This window comes from Eretmochelys imbricata, chromosome 6 (assembly GCF_965152235.1).
Source record: "Eretmochelys imbricata isolate rEreImb1 chromosome 6, rEreImb1.hap1, whole genome shotgun sequence".
Lineage (NCBI taxonomy): Eukaryota > Metazoa > Chordata > Testudines > Cheloniidae > Eretmochelys > Eretmochelys imbricata.
Genome location: NC_135577.1, coordinates 67,633,395 through 67,653,183, shown reverse-complemented (window position 1 = coordinate 67,653,183; position 19,789 = coordinate 67,633,395). Strand labels below are relative to the sequence as shown.

The following is a 19,789-nucleotide window of genomic DNA, read 5'->3' as shown; positions in this document are numbered from 1 at the left end:
GCTCTTTCAGTATACCTGAGCCCTGACATGGAAAGAACCTCTCTGGTCCAGTTGCAGTGACTCATTTAATCATTTGTTTCTCCTGAGATTATCATGGGTGTCATATAAGGCCACTTTAGATGATCGTATTTGTGATTTGGACACTTGTCCCATAGAAACTGGACTGAAGCCACAAACCCAATGTCACATAGGTCATTGAACAGCTGTAATCTGGGCTGGATTTGAATGGGTGATGGTCTAGAGATGGCAGGTCTATCTCCTATTACTAATCCCCCCGTGTCACCCAATTTGAAGCTCATATGAATTTCAATTTTTATGATAAAACCCAAAACCATGGAAACATTTGGGTTGGAAGGGACTTTTTATTGATAATCTAGTCTATTTCCTTTGCTCCATAGCAAGATAGACGTCAAGCAGCTCTCTGGATTTTGTTTTTAGCAATAAAACAGAAAAATCTTAAGAGTCTGGGTGCATTCTGTTTTAAGAGCGAAGGGGGGATTTTCAGTGCAGTATATGGGTGTTGCCTATCCGAACAGAGTTTTTTTTGTGACAGTGTGAAGAGCTACAGTCCTCGTGATAGGAACAGCTCATTTACATGTGAGCCACTGAACAGACCACCCTCACTAACCTGCTGAACTTTGCTAAATTTGTTCTGTCCAGGCTGGAGAGTAAAAAGGTCCTGGCAAGAAAGGATTCTCTGGACTAGGTAACACCAGAGATGATCAGAGGAATGGAGAACCAACCTTTTGAGAGGAGACTTAAGCTTGGCTTGTTTAACCTAACCAAATGAAGGCTCAGGGGAGATATGATTGCTCTCTATAAATAAACCAGCGGGATAAGTACCAGGGAGAGAGCGGAGTTATTTAAGTGAAGGGCTAGTGCTGAAAGAAGAACACATTGGATATAAACTGGCCGTCAGCAAGTTTAGGGTTAAAATTAGGTGACGGTTTCTAACCATCAGAGGAGTGAAGTTCTGGAACAGCCTTCCAAGGGGAGCAGTGGAGGCAAAAACCGAACTGGTTTCAAGACTGACCTTGATAAGTTTACGGAGGTGGTAATATAATGAGACTGCTTACAATAGCATGTAGCCCATCTGTGGCTGCTAGTAGTAAATATCCCCAATGGCTGGAGATGGGACTCTAGATAGGGAGGGCTCTGTGTTACTACAGATCATTCTTTCCCGGATCTCTGGATGGTAGGTCTTGTTCACATGTTCAGGGTCAAACTGATCACCATTTTTGGGGTCGGGAAGGAATTTCTCTCTGGGTAAGATTAGCAGACACCCTGGGAGGTTTTTTTGCTTTCCTCTGAAGCATGAGGCATGGGTCACTTGCTGGTTGAACTAGAGTAAGTGGTGAATTCTGTGTAACTTGAAGTTTTAAAATCATGATTTGAGGACTTCAGTAACTCAGACAGAGGTTATGGGTCTATTACAGGAGTGGGTGGGTGAGGTTCTGTGAATCATAGAATATCAGGGTTGGGAGGGACCTCAGGAGGTCATCTAGTCCAACCCCCTGCTCAAAGCAGGACTGATGCCCAATTAAATCATCCCAGCCAGGGCTTTGTCAAGCCTGACCTTAAAAACTTCTAAGGAAGGAGATTCCACCACTTCCCTAGGTAATGCATTCCAGTGTTTCACCACCCTCCTAGTGAAAAAGTTTTTCCTAATATCCAACCTAAATTTCCCCCACTGCAGCTTGAGACCATTACTCCTTGTTCTGTCATCTGCTACCACTGAGCACAGTCTAGATCCATCCTCTTTGGAACCCCCTTTCAGGTAGTTGAAAGCAGCTATCAAATCCCCCCTCATTCTTCTCTTCTGTAGACTAAACATCCCCAGTTCCCTCAGCCTCTCCTCATAACTCATGTGTTCCAGTCCCCTAATCATTTTTATTGCCCTCTGCTGGACTCTTTCCAATTTTTCCACATCCTTTTTGTAATATGGGGCCCAAAACTGGACACAGTACTCCAGATGAGGCCTCACCAGTGTCGAACAGAGGGGAACGATCATGTCTCGATCTGTTGGCAATGCCCCTACTTATATATCCCAAAATGCCATTGGCCTTCTTGCCGACAAGGGCACACTGTTGACTCATATCCAGCTTCTTGTCCACTGTAACCCCTAGGTCCTTTTCTGCAGAAAAGGCCTGCAATGTGCAGGAGGTCAGACTAGATGACCATGATGGTCCATTCTGGCCTTTAAATCTATGAGGGTATAATGAAGTGGAAAATCCAATCTCATATATGGGTGTGGTCCGGGGATAAATGCCTCTCCATTTATCTGATCTTGCTGGTGGATTCCCGCAGCTCAAAGGGAGATTTATCAGTTAGAAATTCAAGCTGTCTTGTTCAATTCAGATGTGGCCAGAAAGGGTTGTTGTGGCAAAGTGAGGAGAGTGTGGTGGTTGACCCTGGAAGCAGAAATGTGAGGTTTTGTAAATCCATTCATGTTCCGTATGTGCTTATTGTTAAAGCTATGTTCAAAAGTGTGCAGTACTGATTTACATATGCTTTTGTTCCCACCTCAGCAATAGACTAATCAACATTCTCTCTCTCTCTCTCTCTCTCTCTTCCTCCCTCCCCCCCACACTGCCAACAATTCTGCTTCAGGACCAGCTGCTCTTCTGTGACGACTGCGACCGTGGCTATCACATGTATTGCTTAAACCCACCAGTGTCCGAGCCTCCAGAAGGTAACATGTTCTGGAAGTCTACATCGAGAGCAACAGAAGGGCCCATGGGGAGGAGGGAGGAAATCAGAAGGTGGCCGTGGGCAAGGTGGGTGAAGGAATTGGGAACCAGACTCAGAGCAATGAGGCGGAGGCAAAATGTCAGGTAGCTTTGTAGTGCACATCTGATTGCTAACAGTTGGCTTACCAGGGAGGCAGATCAAGGACCCAGTCCTGAAGGAAAACAAGAGACCATTTGGAAGGGCTGAAGATTCTGTACTGGGGGAAGCCTGAGCTAGACGTCTCCTGTCTAGTGGGGATGAGGGCTGATAATCTGGTGGGTCTGGGCCCTGTTTAACATTAATCTACCTCTCAGGTATGGGGAGTTTACAATACTCCTTGCTGGAGAAATGTGGGAAGTAGGCTGTCCTTCCTGACATATGCTGCATTTCAAGGGAGAAAGCAATCTCAATGACATTTCCTCATGAAAACCTGGTAAATGAGAGAACAGCTCTCCTGTGTTTTAAAGTGACTCAGCAGATTTGGGAAATCCGCTAGGTTAGGTTCACTACAGAAGTTCATAGTTGGACGCTTCTTACCTGAATTTTATGTTGTTCTCCGAGTTATTGTCCCTACAGGTGTGCCACATTATCAATCAGAGGTTTTTTTTTGTCAGCAGTGTCTGCAGGTCCACCTGCATGTTACTCATCCTTGTGCTCCAGACCAAAGATACATAGGAAGGCGCCTACCTATTGCCATTCCAGTTCCTTCTCAACTGCCTGTGGCTAGAGACTGAATATTGTGGTGTCCACTAGATTAACCTTTTAGCTATTCATTCTCCATTTCTTTTATTTTCTTTCTTCCTTTTATTTTTAGTACTCTGTTCCTTTTTTTCCTGCACAAGTTTGTGCCTTTGAGGGGAGGGGTTCTGTTCCCTTTTTTGTTGGCCATGGTTATGGCCTCTGCCACCCTCAGCCTTTCCTCACTTATGGCCTCATTTCTGTGGGCTCTGACCCAAACCGTGCCAGACCTGTCATTCAGTAGTGGGCATTCTAAATGCCCCCAGTGCTATAGAGAGTCCCATATCCCATTGAAGTGCAAGGTCTGCTCTGGATTCAAGAGCAGATCAAGGAAACTGAGAGAGGATAGAATGAAACTGCTCCTTATGGAGTGCTCCCTGAGATCTACAGGATCCCATTGCCCCCCCCCCCATACTTTGGCCTCATCTTCTCAGACTGTTCTGGTGATTTCTTTGGCTCTAGCTCTGTTTAGCAAAAAACAATGGGTAGCTCCAGAGGCCCTGAAAGAAGAAGAGATCTTGGTCTCCTGACAAGGAGTCTAAATGGAGGGAAAAGTCACCCCAGAGACCAGGGTCTAAGGAGACTTTGCATCCTGCTGTGGGTACTGCTGAGATTCCTGCTTCCTTCATACTGAGGACCCGATCTCACTGAAAAAGAACTCCAGCATGCTATGTACTGAAAAATATCTTGGCAAACAACCATGCTTGGCACCAGCCTCTGTACCTTCAGAGTCCTCCAAGCACAAGGACTCTTCAAAGAAACCACCACCGGCCCCAGCTCTGGCACTCTCTGAGGGCCACAGACACAAGGAGTGTGCAGACTGCCCATCTGTACTGTCTCTTTACCACTTGATTCACCTCAGCTTGAGGAGTACTGCCCTGGAATGCTGGTACTGACCTCATTCCTTTCCCATGAGGACCACAGAGTGACAGAGGCTTGAGTCTCCTCTCCTTAGAGACTGAGGGCCTTTCTGCCAACACCAATGTACCAACCAGTACTGCAGCCCTCTCACCCAAAAACTTGGGCACCAGTATCAACTCAGATGCCAATACCTACTTGACCGCCAGTACTGACTCTCCTTGCCCCTCCATTGGACACAGCGGATGACAAATCTTCAGGATCAGACATCTCTGTCTAAGATTCGACCACCTTCCTATTCCAACATCCTGCCCCAGTGGTGTATCCTGACAATAAGACTCCAAAAACTAGTTGTCATCTATTCCACCAACCCTGGCAGGAACACCCTTGGGGTCCTGTTCCTTTCCCATATGTCCTGTCACATTGGGCTTTCTGGAACCCTGGGTCCCCTATGATGACCAATTGTATAGCGTGTTCTTATGTAAAAGGGCCTGTCAAGAGGAGCAGCCACCAGTACCCAGGGAGCCTGCTCCGCAGAGGACTAAGTACTAAGAGTTGAGGAGGAGGCACCTCTCTCCAATAAAATCCTCTTCATCTCCAGATGAAACCATTTTGCTCCCTTCACCATTCAGTATGGATGATCATAAATTTTGTCAAGATCTGATGACTTTTCAAATTCCCTTCTAGGAAATACAGAAGCCCCAGCACTTCCTTGTGGATATTTTCTATACCACGTCTCATGGCAAAATATCCCTGTCTGTTAATGATGCCCTGTTCTCTCCAGCATGTAACATATGGCAGACATCTGCTATCATCTCACCTACATGGAAGATGGTTGACAAAAAACTGTTCAAGGGCTCCGAATACCATTTTTTCCCATCCCACCGCCCTGGTGGTCAACACAATCAGTGAAAGGAACAGACAGCGCTGGTTGAGATCTACTCCTCATGATAACAAGCTCAAATACCTGGACCTTCTTGGATGCAAGAGTTATTCTTCAGCTGCACTACAGTTCAGTGATGCCTTGTTGGTGAAGTATAACTCCACCAATTACATCAAATTTTCATATTTTATTGACCATCTGCCCCAGGAGCAGATGGACCAATTTCAAGGCCTTATTTCAGAAGAAGAGACAATTGCCAAAGCATCCTTGCAAGCCTCACTCAGTGTGGCTGCCACAGCCTTTCACTTTGTGGCTGCAGTTACATTTATGTGTCGAGGTTCAGGGCTGCAATCCTCTGGTCTTCCTAGAGAAGTGTAGAATACATTAGAAGATCTTCCCTTGGAAGGGCCCAAGCCCTTCAGCAATGAGACAGATGCGTCCCTGAACTCTCACAAAGACCCTGCAATCCTTGGGCATTTACATCCCTGCAACAACAACAACAAAAATATAACAAGTCACAGACAGTCCAACAGTCTCGCCCAGTTCAGTATTTTACTTCCCACAAGCAGTATTCTATTGCTGCCTCCTAGTAACCAACTTCATCCAAGTGACCATTTTGGCTTATTGGTTGACAGTCACAAATCACCACGCTGTATGAATCCTACGCTGTAACATTCTGTCCTCCCTCCACTTATGGGAATTCTCTCTCCCATTTCACACCTTTCTGGGAGCATATCAAACAGATGGATACTGGAAATAATTTCATTAGGATACAGCATCCCATTCAACCACTTCCCCCTTCTTCCTGTCCCTTTTCAGGATCCTGTCCCTCATCAGGGTCTCTTGAAGCAGGAAGCTCAATCCCTCCTATTACTGAGGGAATTGAATTAGTTCCTCCCAAATTCAACAGAAGAGGGTTTTACATTTTTGCATTCATCTCCCACAAGGATCATCCTCATAGATGCATCCATGCAAGGCTGGGGAGCTCACTTTCAGGACTCCACAGCACAGGGCAAATGGACCCCCAGGAATTGTTGTACATCAACATTCTTGAGCTCAGGGCAGTCCAATACATGTCCCTTCACTTCCTACTCAGGATCCAGGGTCACTCCGTAAGAGGCATGACAACAGAGCGACGATATACTACATCAACCACCAAGGAGGCAAAACATGCCAATCTTTATGTGCAGAGGAAATAAAGCTCTGGAACTGGTGTCTCACCCACCAGATTGACATCTCAGCCCATCTACCAGGTCTGCAGAACACCTTCGCAGACACTCTGAGCAGACATTTCTGCCAGGATCACAAATAAGAACTGAGCAATACTATCTTTCAGAAGACTTTTCTCACCGGGGGTTCTTCAGCGATAGACCTCTTTGTGGCTCCAATACAAAATGCCATCACCTCTGCCTGAGGGGAGGACTTGGTCACAACTCCCTGGAAGATTTCTTCTTCAGCCGTTAGCCTCAGGTTCTGCTATACACTTATCAACACAATTGCTCCTCAGAGTCCTGAATAGGCTGAAACAGCAGAAAGCAGTAGTTATCCTCTTAGCTCCAAAATGGTCAAGACAAATATAGTTCTTACCCCAATCTCTCCTTATTACACCTCTTGACCTGGCTCCTTGATGGCTCTTTGGCCTAGAGCAGGATTGTTCTCTTGAGCTGCAGTGTGTGCTGCTGAATAGTAGGAAGCCTGTCCTAAGGGAAACCTACTGTGAGGGGCCAGACCATATCAGACCAGCTGCTGACCTGCACCCTGACTAACTTCACTGTAACCAGTGAGCCCAGCTGCACTGCCTTGGAGCTGACCGAGTAGCCACAGCTCCTCATTGGCAGCTGGTTTAGCAGCTCTGCTTATAAACCTGGTCTCCCAGCAGATCAGCAGCTGCTAAGTGCACATCGTATCTGTAACTGTGCTTGCCTTGTTCCAATCCCTGCTCCTGCTTTTGCTCCAGCCCATTCCTCATTAGCTTCTGACTTCTGGCTTTGATCTCTGGCTCTGCCCCTGGCCTACAACTCTAGTTTACCCTCTAAAGCCCTGGCATTCAACTTCTGTCCTGGCACTAACCTTGGCTCGTTTCTGGTCTCCGCCCACCCTAGGCCCAGGGTTAAACAGTAGGCTGAACTCTCATTTCAACCACTGGGCCTGACTGAACATGGCTTGGTTGGTGACACCTACCTGCAAAAGTGGAAGCAGTTGAAGGGGTGTCACTTTTTGTGCAACCTGCCACTACCAGATTCCTGAAGGGAGTGGCCAACCTCTTTCCTCACATAGGACAGTCCATGCCACTTTGGAACCTTAATTTAGTTCTCAGTGCCTTGAGAAACCCCCTTTGAACATATAGGAAGTTATTCCCTGCTGCAAAAACCTGCATTCCTCGTAGCCATTGCTTCAGCCAGAAGAATAAGTGAATTGGGAGCTCTTATGGCTGATCCACCATATTCTGTGTTCTACCAAGGCAAGGTGACTTTGTCCTCATTCTCACTTTTTATCTGAAGTCTCATCAGACTTTCACATCAACCGGGACTTTCAGCTACTGCTCTTTTTTACCTCAAACCTCATGCTTCAAGGGAAGAGACTAGTCTCAAAACTCTAGATGTGAAAAGAGCCCTTGCTTTCTATCTTGACAAAACTAAACCCTTCAAATCCTCTCCTAGACTTTTTGTCTCCATTTCAGAGAGAATGAAGGGAGCTCCTCTTTTCACCCAAAGACTCTCTAAATGCGTCTTAACATGTTACAAAGCGTTTGGGGTACACCCTCCATGTAGGGGACTGCTCATTCCACAAGGGTGAAGTCCACCTCTGTAAGAACTGCTTAAGAACATATCATTCCAGACATTTGCAAAGCTGCCTTCTGGTCATTGGTGCACACTTTTTCCCAGCATTATGCTGTTGTTCACACCTCTAGATCAGCTGCAGCTTTTGGTGAGGCTGTGCTCCAAATTGTTCTGAACTTGTCTGCTCAGTACCCTTCTCTGTACCTGAGGTACTGTTTGGGAGTCACCTAACATGGAGCCCCCATAGGAACAATAACTTGAAGGAGACGTTTATTACCTGTACAGTAACTGGAGTTCTTTGAGATATTATGCCCCTAGGGGTACTCCACTCTGCCCTCCCTTTCCTCTCTGCTTCGGAGTCCTTGCCTTTGAACTTTGGGGTTGAGAAGAAACTGGAGCATTGGCATGTCTGCCCCTCCCTATATATTCTCCATCTGGAGCATGAAGATGTGTAGAGTGCAGGCACAGACCCGTGGATGCTGCTCCTCAAAAATCTCTGATGGAAGGTGCATGGGTGTGCATGCCCACACATGGTGCACCCATAGGGTCAAAACATCTTGAAGAACTCCAGTTACTGTAGAGGTAAGAAATCTCTCCTTTTCTTCCCCAGTAGAGTTTATAAATGCCCTATTTAGAGATGGTCTTATGGTTTAGGCCTGTCTGTAATGTTTTATGGGAATGGTTTTGTTTTTGTTAATCCCCATACAATATCATTAAACATGGAGTCATAATGGCCAATGAGACTCCATCTTCTTGTTGTGTTCAGGCAGCATGTGCAGTACCTCCCTGACATATTTAGACAAGCCAAAAACTATTTAGAGTAGTTTTCAGTGCTGTTCAGACCATCTGTACCTTGGAAAGGGAGGAATTTTCAGATCAGTATTATGTTCAGTACATAGTTATGTCCTTGAAAGAAATTCTACTTGAAAGTGTTTCTGCTGGTTCTGGTTTGTTAGTTGGTTTTGGAACAGAAGAACTGGCCCATTGATCTACTAGTTCTTGAGGTTAGTGGGCCTTCAATTAAAATCAATAGAGCCCAATAGAAACTGACAGAGGCCTACAGAATGGTTCTAATGGAGTGTACTGGAATGTCCAACAGGGCTGAGACAAGAATAATTATGAATCAACCATGTAGCCATGATATGTAAGACCACAGGAGTTCTATGTTTTTTAAAATTTTGCTAAAGAGGAAACTAAACTGATAGGGAGAAACTTTTTGGAAACTGAATAGACAAGATTTCTGTTTAATTGGGAAGTGCCGGGATTAAGTTATCAAATGGCAAAAAGTATTGTGAGGCTGCACATCACAACTGACCAGTAACTTCTGGGGATAGTCCGACTCTAAGGGTTTGGTTACACTTAAATTTTATAGCGCTCTAACTTGCTGGCTCAGGGGAGTGAAAAATCACCCCCCTGAGCGAAGTCAGAGCGCTTTAAAGCGCTAGTGTAAACAGGCTCCGAGCGCTGGGAGCTAATCCCCTCGTGGAGGTGGATTACCAGGAGCGCTGAGAGAGCTCTCTCCCAGCGCTCGTGCGCGACCACGCTCGCACTTCAAAGCACTGCTGTGGGAGCACTTTGAAGTTTCCAGTGTAGCCATGCCCTAAGTGAACAATACCAGCGGGAAAGGAGCAATGCTGTACTTGCTTCAGAAAGATATTGGAAATTCCAGTTGGGGGAGATACCTTCAGTCCCATTGAAACCATCCCTAGCTTACAGTCTCAGTATTCAGAGATAATACTGTGCATGTGAGATTGATGGATTGTTCATTGATTTACAGGGAGCTGGAGTTGTCATTTGTGCCGAGAACTACTCAGAGAGAGAGCATCAGCTTTTGGCTTTCAAGCCTGAGGAGCTCCAGGGATCAAGATGCAATTTGCTTCTGGAGTTGTGGTACCAGCACACAGTTCCCATCCAGAACACAAAGACACACACATGCACGCACACACACACATCGAAGAGAATGGACACTCAAGTATAAGAAGAGATAACAATGGTATTTATTGTCAAAGAGTAGATTTCACTAATATAGTACCTCCTGGGTTCTACTAGAAGAAACATGTTCTCCTTTTAATGCTCCAAATGGAATCTTTTCACTGCTGTGCATGGTTGATGCTGTATTGTAATAGGCTCACATGCATTATGTTAAGGGGGAAATTGTTACACTGATACCGAGGAGTAGATTTCGTGTGGCCTTGTGCTTTTTTGTTTGGTCTTCTTTGTAAACAAAGAAATAGCAACATAGTTCCCAAAGCACTACTGATGAGATACTTTGGTTGGGATGTTGGGAACTGTTACTCCTCACAGGCTGGACTGAAAACCGAAAACTGAAAACCTCACAGGCTTGACTGAAAACTGAAAAACTGCAACACTGTGTAGTTCTAGAGAGGCTTTGAAGGTTGTGGTAGCTCCGTTCTTCCTGAGTTGTGACTAACACGAGCATATTGCCACTGAGACAGGAACTGATCTAAAATTCCTTGGGTGACCATTTCTTTGCTGAATCGTCAAACCCTTTGCTTTTTACTGATATTAGAAATTTGATTTTAGTGTAAATGAAAGAAGAATAGAATATATATAGACTCAGAGGCACCTACTCCACCCCTCTCCAGTTTCTTTTCATGTTCAGGGAGACCATCTTAAAGGGGCGCTGTTATTAAGATCAGATCCAAAAGGCTGTTTTTTATTTATAAAAAGGTGAGGAGTAATGGTTTACAGAACCTGAAAAGAAAGATTGCCATGGTGGTTTTTAAATTTAAATAAAAATAGCTTTCCTTTATTTAAACAGTCCCCTGATGTGTAGCACACCCAAACAAAATAGCACTGAGCTCATGTATCAGAACCAGGAAGCATCACTGTAATTCACTGTATTGTCACTGTCCAAACTGAGTGAAATAGAGAAAAGTGAACAACAACAAAACAAAAGCATCAATGGAGAATAAGTATTTTTTAAACAATCTTCTCCATTTCAGTAATCTAAGGGGTCAAACATGTAAGGACTATTTTTTAAAAATATGATTTTTAAAGTTGCAAATATGCTACTCCTGATTCTATCAAGTATACAAGAATTGTTCTACAGTATCTTGGGTGTGACATATAAAATCTGTTTATAAACAGATTTAAAAGCTTGCATGAGAGGAGGAATGTAATATAGGTTGATGAATCCCAAGCAGCATGAGTGGCTCAGGATGCCTATGCAAGGTGGTAAGGACACTAAGATTGCATTTGGGATATACATATTAATTGAAGCCCCTCTGCAAAATTATTCACCCTGAGGATTTAAATTAACATTGTCAAAATAAATGTAATTTAATTTAAAAAAGGTCCTTCCCTGTGTTACTAATAACACCTCAGACTGTTAAACTTAAATGAATTGTATAAATTTAATTTACTTTTAATTTTTTATGTGGTTTGTTTAGCTTTTTCACTTCTTTCAGCTTGGACACAGAAACCAGTCTGGTCAGTTTCTCAATCTTGTTCTCGTGGACTCACACATAGTGCAGTTGTGTGTGAGTTCACAAAACTGCCCTAGAATTGTTTCAATCCCACGAAAACTATTTTCTTTACATTCCAAGGTGGTACCTGAGCACTTTATTTCTAGCCCTATTGCACCAAATCTACCCCTCGTGCAGCTCTATTGTCTTCCCCTGGGATTAATTTAATCCATTAGTAGGGGACAATGCCCAAATGTAACGTCCCAAAACTACGAGATAGTGTCAGTTGAAAAGTGTGCAAAAATCATCTTTCTGACACACATTGGGAGGGGAAGATAGGAGCTTAAATCTCTACTACAGGCCTACATTATACAATCCTAGACCATCAAATAGCATTTGTGTCCACACAGCTACAATAAGGTGATTTACATACTATTTAAACAAAACCATTTAAAAACTTTAAATGACCAACTTTCTTTCAGCCTCATTGGGCAACATACTGAAGCACTTCAAACTATTCATCCCCATTGTCTCCTCCAAATCTCTGAGCGGCCGTCACCTTTCTTTTCAGCTCCCTCCTGTCTGTTAGAATCCCCCTAGGAAGAGCTAATGGAGTCTGTCACATTTCTCCAATGCTCCCATGCACGTGGCCTTCTTAGTTTCCCTCGGCGGATGTGCTGGATCCATAACTAGAGACTGAGTCGGATACAAGATGCTAGAGGTGCCCACACCTTTTGGTACAGAAAACTGCACTGGCAGCTTGCCAGGAGCTGGATGGCCACAGCTTATTTGCACACACATTTGCATACATTAGTTAATCAAAATAAATTGCCATGACTTTCATATTTGCTGCCTGTTGCAGTTAAACCCTCACGAAAATTTACAAGTGTTTAGCTGTGTCATCTCCACCTTGCACGTCCAGGGAGACTGCAGCAGCAGCCCACATCCTAGGATTCCAGGAGCCTCAGTTGGCCTGTCAGCTGTACCTTGTGTCCCTCTACTCAAAGCATTAACAAGAACTGATTGTGTTAGAGCCTCTGCATTCCATATCCAATCTACCAAGGCAGAGTTAGTTGCTACAGTCCAGAATGCACATGTATGAGTTCAGATTAATAGTAACTTTCTTGTCATGGTCCAGTTACACTTCATTCATTCAGGCTTTACTCTCGCATATCTACATGCACAGACAGTTCCAGTTAACTTCTAGCAGCCTGATAAATCCAAAGCTTTCACCTCTCTGACATTAAGATGCTCCTGCAACTTATATCTCCCCGCTTCACAGCCTTATTCTTAGGCAATAGGCAGGTACATTCCACTCAGTAATAATTCTTAGCATGTACATAGGGCTGTACAACTTCAAAGTGTTTAAAACATTCATTATTTAATCTACACAATACCCATTATGTAAATAGTGCTGTACCCATTTTACAGAGACACAGAAAAATTATTCCATGTCTTGCTCATAGTCATACAGTGAAAAAGTGGATTCACAGTCAGCTTTTTTAACCATTGGACACATTTCCTTATGCTACTCCTTTGCTGTACACTTATTTAAAGGAACAATCCACAATAAGGCAATTTTCGAAACCCAGCGTAATCATGACATTCTCACAGGAGAACTAGGGAAATGTGGTCCAGAGTAAATTACTTTAAAGTGGGTGCACAATCGGTTGAAAGACAGTAATCAAAGAGTAGTTATCAATGTTCACTGTCAAACTGGGGGTGGGGGTGGGGTGGTATATCTGGTGGTGTTCTGTCCTGAGTCTGGTACTAGTCAATATTTTCATTAATGTCTGAGATAATGGAGTGGAGAGTATGCTTGTAAAATCTCTGGATGACACCAAGATGGGAGGGGTTGCAAGCACTTTGGAGGACAGGATTAAATTTCAAAATGACCTTGACAAATTAAAGAATTGGACTGAAATCAACAAGAGGAAATTCAATTAAGACAAGTGCAAAGTACTTCACTTATGAAGGAAAAATCAAATGCACAACTATTAAGTGGGGAATAACTAGCTAGGTGGAAGTACTGCTGAAAAGTATCTGGGGGTTATAGTAGATAACAAATTAAATATGAGTCAATGTGATGTAGTTGCTAAGCAGGTTAATATCATTCTGAGATGTATTAACAGGAGCCTTGTATGAAAGACACAGGAGGTAATTGTCCTGCTCTGCTCAGCAATGGTGAGACTTCAGCTGGAGTATTGTATCCAGTGCTGGGCGCCACAGTTTAGGAATGATGTTGAAAAATTGGAGAGAGTTCAGAGGAGAGCACCAAAATTATAAAAGGTTTAGAAAACCTGTGAGGAAAGGTTAAAAAAACAACTGGGCATGTTTAGTCTTCAAAAAAGAATAAGAGTCTTCAACTATGTTAAGGGCTGTTATAAAGAAGACAGTGATCAATTGTTCTCCATGTCCACTGAATATAGGAAAAGAAGTAATGGGCTTGATCTGTAGAAAGACAGATTTAGGTTAGACATTAGGAAAACCTTTCTAATCATACAAGCATTTAAGCTGTGGAAGAGGTTCCAAGGGAGTGGGGTGGAATCCTCATCACTGGAAGTTTCTAAGAATAGGTTAGACAAACACCTGTCAGGGATGGTCTGGTTTTACTTGGTCCTGCGTTAGTGCAGGGGCTGGACCTGTTGAGGTCTCATCCAGTTTTACACTTCTGTGGTTTGATGATTCTAAGCTCTAGTGTAAGGGAAAAACATTCTGGGGACTCTGTTGTCATGCTTCCCTCTCTTTTTTTCATGGCAGGAAGTAACATTGAATAAATGTCCATTCAAAGTTGAACAATTTTCACCATTTTTATTTGTTTCTTGGGAATGTTATTCTTAGAGGCTTTTAAAAAACTAAATCGGTACATTAAAAAGTAAATGGTTGTGATTACAGTAAAGGGGTTTTTCCATTGGCTCTGGCACAGCTGTGTGAGTCGTTAGTGGTACTTGATGCGAACCAAATACTGAGGGTTAGACTAGGATAAAAAGGTGAGTGTTTTAAAACTGCTAGTGAATACATGTGAACTGATACTTTTACAAACTCCAGTATACAGTATTTTAATGCAGATTGGAGCAAACTACCAAGGGAAATGATGGATTCTCTATCTCTTGAAGTGCTCAGATCAAGACTGGATGCCTTGTTAGTTGATGTGCTTTAGTCAAACACAATTACAGTCAAACAGTTAGTCAAACACAGGAGTAACTGGGTGAAATTCTATGGTCTGTGACATAGATCAGATTAGATCAGCAAATCTCAACCAGGGGTTTTTGGGGGGGCCGCAAGCAGGTTTCAGTGGGTCCGCTGAGCAGGGCCAGCATTAGACTCACTGGAGCCCAGGACAGAGTGCTGAAGCCCTGCCGCGTAGGGCTGAAGCCTGGGACCCTGAGCCTTGCTACCCAGAGTTGAAGCTGAAGGCTGAGCAATTTAGCTTTGCGGGACCCCCTGTGGCAATTGCCCTGCTTGCTACCCCCTAACCCCAACCCTGGCTTTTATATGCAGAAAAACAGTTGTTGTGGCATGGCGGGGCCATGGAGTTTTAAAAGCATGCTGTGGGGCCCTCAGAAAGAAAAAGGTTAAGAACCCCTGGATTAGATCATCCATTAATGGTCCCTTCTGGCTTAAACTCTAACGATCTATTGAAACACATGATAGCTGGTTGAGGTGATGTGAAAATACAGCTCCTCTCTGTACCAGGGCCCTGAAATATTTTTCATTAAAACATATTTGGTCACACATTTTAACCCATCCTCCCCCATCTTTTATCCTATTTTAGATGAGCCCTTAAAGTGCAGTTATGGGAAATGATTCACCTCTGTTGGGACAGTGAGTTGCAAACTGCTTCCTGTGTGCCCATGGGAGCAATTACATTGAAAGAGACAGCCTAGCACCTCAGCTGTCCTACCCTAGGGATTCTTCCAGAGAGGAGCAACTATCAACTCAGCTACACTGGGTGAGGCTGTCCAGGAGATGTGTTGAATCCCCCAGCCAGCTTGGTCCTGGCCCTTCCGTGTTCTTGGCTCTACTGACTGGATCCTGGTCCAGGAAACCAGTGAGTAAGTGAATCAGGCGCATAGTCAGAAAAGGTGACTGTATCTAAGCAGTACCAACCCATGCAACAGATCTCTTCCCTGTGTATATCTGAGTCAGATGTGCTTATTTTACTATCACAAGCAAATACTCCCCGTTAGCCCTTCAGAGCTAATACAGCTATGGAAACATGAATAAGATCCTATTCTCCCACAGGGAGCATCAATAAAATTGTCAGTAGCTTGATTTTGAGATCCAAGATTGAGTTTGCAGCATTGACAGCAAAACCACGACTTAGCTTTTAAATGAGTCACATTTGATGCAGAAGCAAAGAGAGAAAACTAAAGATGGGATCATCCAATTACATAGTCCTGTGTCTGACTAGAACCACACTTCAGTCTGCTTGGAGGGAAGTTTCTGTTACTACTCTGAGCTGGAAAGAGGTGCCAAAGAATGGCATATAATTAGTTTGGATTTCACGGTGACTGCTCCATGAGAGCCTTAATATTGTGTAGTTTGGTGGTTGGTTTGGGTTGGGGTTTTGTTTTTGTTTTGTTTTTTGTGAGCATGGCACATTTAACCTTTAGTTCTTCCCCTTTAGTGCAGGGCCTGAAAATAATTAACAGTTACTAAAAAGGAAAATGAGGGTGCTGCATTTTTTCCCTTCCCTCTCACAAAGAAAGGAATATTTGCATTCTTGACCAACAGCCTACAGTGATTGTATTGTGTGACTACAGGTGAGTCCCTCTTCATTTTACCTAGCATTGTGCTCACCTCAGAGTTAACAGGATTTTGTACTTTCATAACGTCTTGCATCTGAGGCACTCAAAGAGCTTTACAAACAGTAAATTTTACCTCATGCCACCCAAAAGGCTTTTTCAAAAGCACCTGTTAATTTTGAGTATCTCAGTTTTTAGGTTCCCCGACTTGAGATTGTGCACTGCTTTCCGCAGTTGTTGAGCGCCAACTCCAGTTGAATATAGCCATATGCTAACACAGCTATCAGCATTGGTCAGGGTGGAGGGTGTCCATTTTCTAGCATGTGTTTTATTGCTAGCGTGGTTGGGGCAGCACTATCCTTTAACTGTGTTAGCAAATAGTGGTTTAGCTCAGGTCTTGAGACTGGAAAGCCACTGTTAAACTGCATTCGTATGAAGCAAACATTACTCCCCGTGGCTTTTAAACTGCTATTCCCAAGCTTCTCTCCTGCACTCTGAAAGGGGTTTATTACACTCTGACTCAAAAAGATAATTTCCTACACAGCATATTAGGTGTGGGGCTGTTGTGTTTTCTCTTTATCTGCTGTCTGTTTTTTGAAAGGGGTCATACAGGAGGGAGAAAAAAGGATGAATGTGGAAAGAAATATGAATTAAGGCTGTCACTGCTGCAGGACTAGTGTACCTTGTGCACAGTGATGTTCCAGGGGATTATTTTCTTCAGTGCAGCTGTTTAATTCAAAGCTCTTGCATCAAAGTAGTTTTCTTAAGCTTGGCCTACACTTAAAAAAATTTAGATCAACATAGCAGCGGCTCTCAGGGGTGTGTAAAATCCACACCTCTGAGTGCTGTAGCTATGCTGACCTAACCCCCAGTGTTGGCACAGCTAGGTCAACAGAAGAATGCTTCCATCAACCTAGCTACCATCACCTGGTGAGGTGGAGTTCCTACAGCAATGGAAAAACCTCTTCTATCAGCATAGGCTGCGTCTACACTACAGAGGTTATGCCAGCATAGCTGCAGCATTGTAGCTATGCTGCTGTAGTCCCCGTAGTATAGATGTGGCCGTAGAAACAACTAAAACAAGGGATTGTAGGAAAGTATTTCAAACACCATGGAGCAATAGGAATCATTTAGAGTGGTACATGAGGGTAGAACTAGCAGTAACAGGAAGACAAATGAGAAAGGGAAAATTTAGATTAACAGAAAGATCTCCTTCAGCAAGATCTATCTATCCAATATATCTATGACTAAACACTGAAATTTGTTACTCTGAGAAATAGTCTTCCAAGGGAAAAGTGAAAGAAGCGGCATTGCTTCAGTTCAGACATTAAAAACTACTCCGGATAAAACAATGGAAATAACACAATCGGGAACAAATCTGCATCAGGCCCTGGGAATAGACTTTGTAAAGCCAAAGGAGGACAAGATTTCAAGATGGAGAAGACGGACAATTATACCTAAGGCAGCCGATGGGCTGAGGAGGGTGAAATATTCACCCTGAAATTTAGCAAGGAAGAGGTTGTTAGAGACTCTGCTGAAAGCAGTTTCAGTGGATTGTAGAAAGTGGAAGCCAGATTGGAGAGGCTCGCACTGTTATCTTGTGATCCACCTGTCCATCTGTTGTGTGCACCTGTTGTCTCTCACTGTAGACTCGGAATGTATGCCCTGCGGTGCAGGGACCTCCTTTTGCTATAAACCTGTACAATGCTTAGCACAAAGAGTCAGGGCCTCTAAGATGCTTCCGCATTACAAATAAATAACATGTCTTTCCCATTTCCAGTTCCATGAGACTCTGTTCAAACTGTTGTTGAGACTGTTGCATGAAACCTCTAATCTGGCAGGAGCCAAATTTGGGATCTGAATGGAGGGGAGGAGCTGAAGCAATGGAGAAGGGGCAGCACTCACGCAGTTCATGATAAACCTCTCCAAAGATTTCATTGCTAACATCAGACCAGTTCATAGTTTAATGTGTTAATGTTTTAGGACAGGGAAAGCTGAGTATGGGCTCATTTTATTTCACCCAATCCCAGGACTAAATCTGTGGCATTCTCTCTCTCTCACACACTCGCACCCCCTCACGCCCACGATGTCCTTTGTGTTTTCCTGATGTGAACCCTGTGTGCCAGCAACCTATGCTAGATATGGTTCTTAACTCCCCTGCTACTGCAGCAGCCACAATAGCTGCAGGAAATATAGTGTAGTCTATACAAGCTCTGCCCACAGTTCAAAACCACAGTGTCTCTACTAAAATGACCAGCAGTGAAATAATTAACAATATGTACATTTTAATTGTCATCTTTGGGCTTCAGCATTAACAAGCAATTGAACTAAATGGAGCAAGTTCCGTCTCTCAGAACTATTGTTTCTCTCTGCCTGTGTGCAGGCTTAGGAAATAAACTCTACTTTAAGTTACTTGGGAGGTTTTCTTCACAGCCAGAAGGGATAGAATTTTTGTTTTGGTCCATTGGAATCAGGAAATCTCATTGTTATTCCCAGTTCTGCCAAAGACTTGATATATGATCATGAAAAGTCACCCAGTCTCTGTGTCTCAGTTTCCCCATATATAAAGTGGAGATGGTAATTCTATCCCATCTTTGTACACAGCGTTGAGATCTGTGGATGAAAATCACTGGATAAGGACTAAGTACTATTATGAAACGAGGTCACAGCTGAAGATGGAGAAGAATTCTCTTCTAGTTATCCACTACACTGTTCCCTCCTACCCCATGAAAACCCTGACAGCCTCAGGTCAGTGGTACTGCACACACAGATGAGATTCAGGTGACAGTTCAGAGGTCTCATGCTGAACAGTCAAGGCCCTGCAAAGGAAATGAAAAGCTCTTGTTGATTGGCTGTATTTTCTCATTCTGGTCAGAGAAGGGCAGGAGCTGGGACTGGCAGGCAGCCAAATCTGTCTTCAGTGGAGATATAATTACTAATAATGACCTCCAGCCCAGGCAGCTAGTTAAGTGGCTTTTCAGGGCAGGCACCAACCCCAGTCTGGATTATATGAGATAAACTCGATTTTTTGGAGGGGAAGGGAGCTAATGTCCTTCAGAGCAGGAGGTCTTTCTGGTCCCAAGGGAACTCTCCCAGCAGTAACATCAGCCCCCAGATACCTCACTGTCATGATTACCATAACAACACACTCTCAGTCAGCAGCATCGTTATTAGCACTGGTACCTTTAATTAGAGCCAGAATGTGAAACCCTTACTCTCACTGATGACCCGTTACACACACACACAAATAGCATGACTGACATCAAGAGGTACATTATGTAGTAAGAAAAGGAGTACTTGTGGCACCTTAGAGACTAACAAATTTGTTAGTCGCTAAGGTGCCACAAGTACTCCTTTTCTTTTTGCGGATACAGAATAACATGGCTGCTACTCTGAAACTTGTCATTATGTAGTAAGGCACTACTTAGCATAGGTAAGAGTGGCAGAATCTCGCCCGTAGTGTTAACCAAGGGATAAACTAAAAGAAGGATGATTGGAAGTTGCCAGCGGGTGCCCTAAAACCATGGAGGAATGTATGCGCACTTAAGTAAGGTGGGCTGGCAGACTATGCAAGCATAATCTGCATGGATGGGTGGTTAAAGTATAGAGTTCTGTTCCCACCTC

The 19,789-nt window shown here is 43.8% G+C and overlaps 1 protein-coding gene across 3 annotated transcripts in view; it reads left to right on the top strand.

Annotated features, from left to right (window-relative positions):
* The window catches only part of DPF3 (double PHD fingers 3), a 221,991-nt gene extending 202,565 nt beyond the window's left edge, over positions 1-19,426 (top strand). For 2 of the 3 annotated variants that reach the window (XM_077818754.1, XM_077818755.1), the window contains 2 exons: positions 2,611-2,692; positions 9,767-19,426. In XM_077818754.1, the coding sequence (XP_077674880.1) occupies positions 2,611-2,692; positions 9,767-9,837 (153 nt within the window). In that variant the 3' untranslated portion in view covers positions 9,838-19,426. The remainder of the gene's footprint in view (positions 1-2,610; positions 2,693-9,766) is intronic. The other variant, XR_013346358.1, reaches the window with a different exon arrangement.
* Positions 19,427-19,789: the final 363 nt, after the last annotated feature.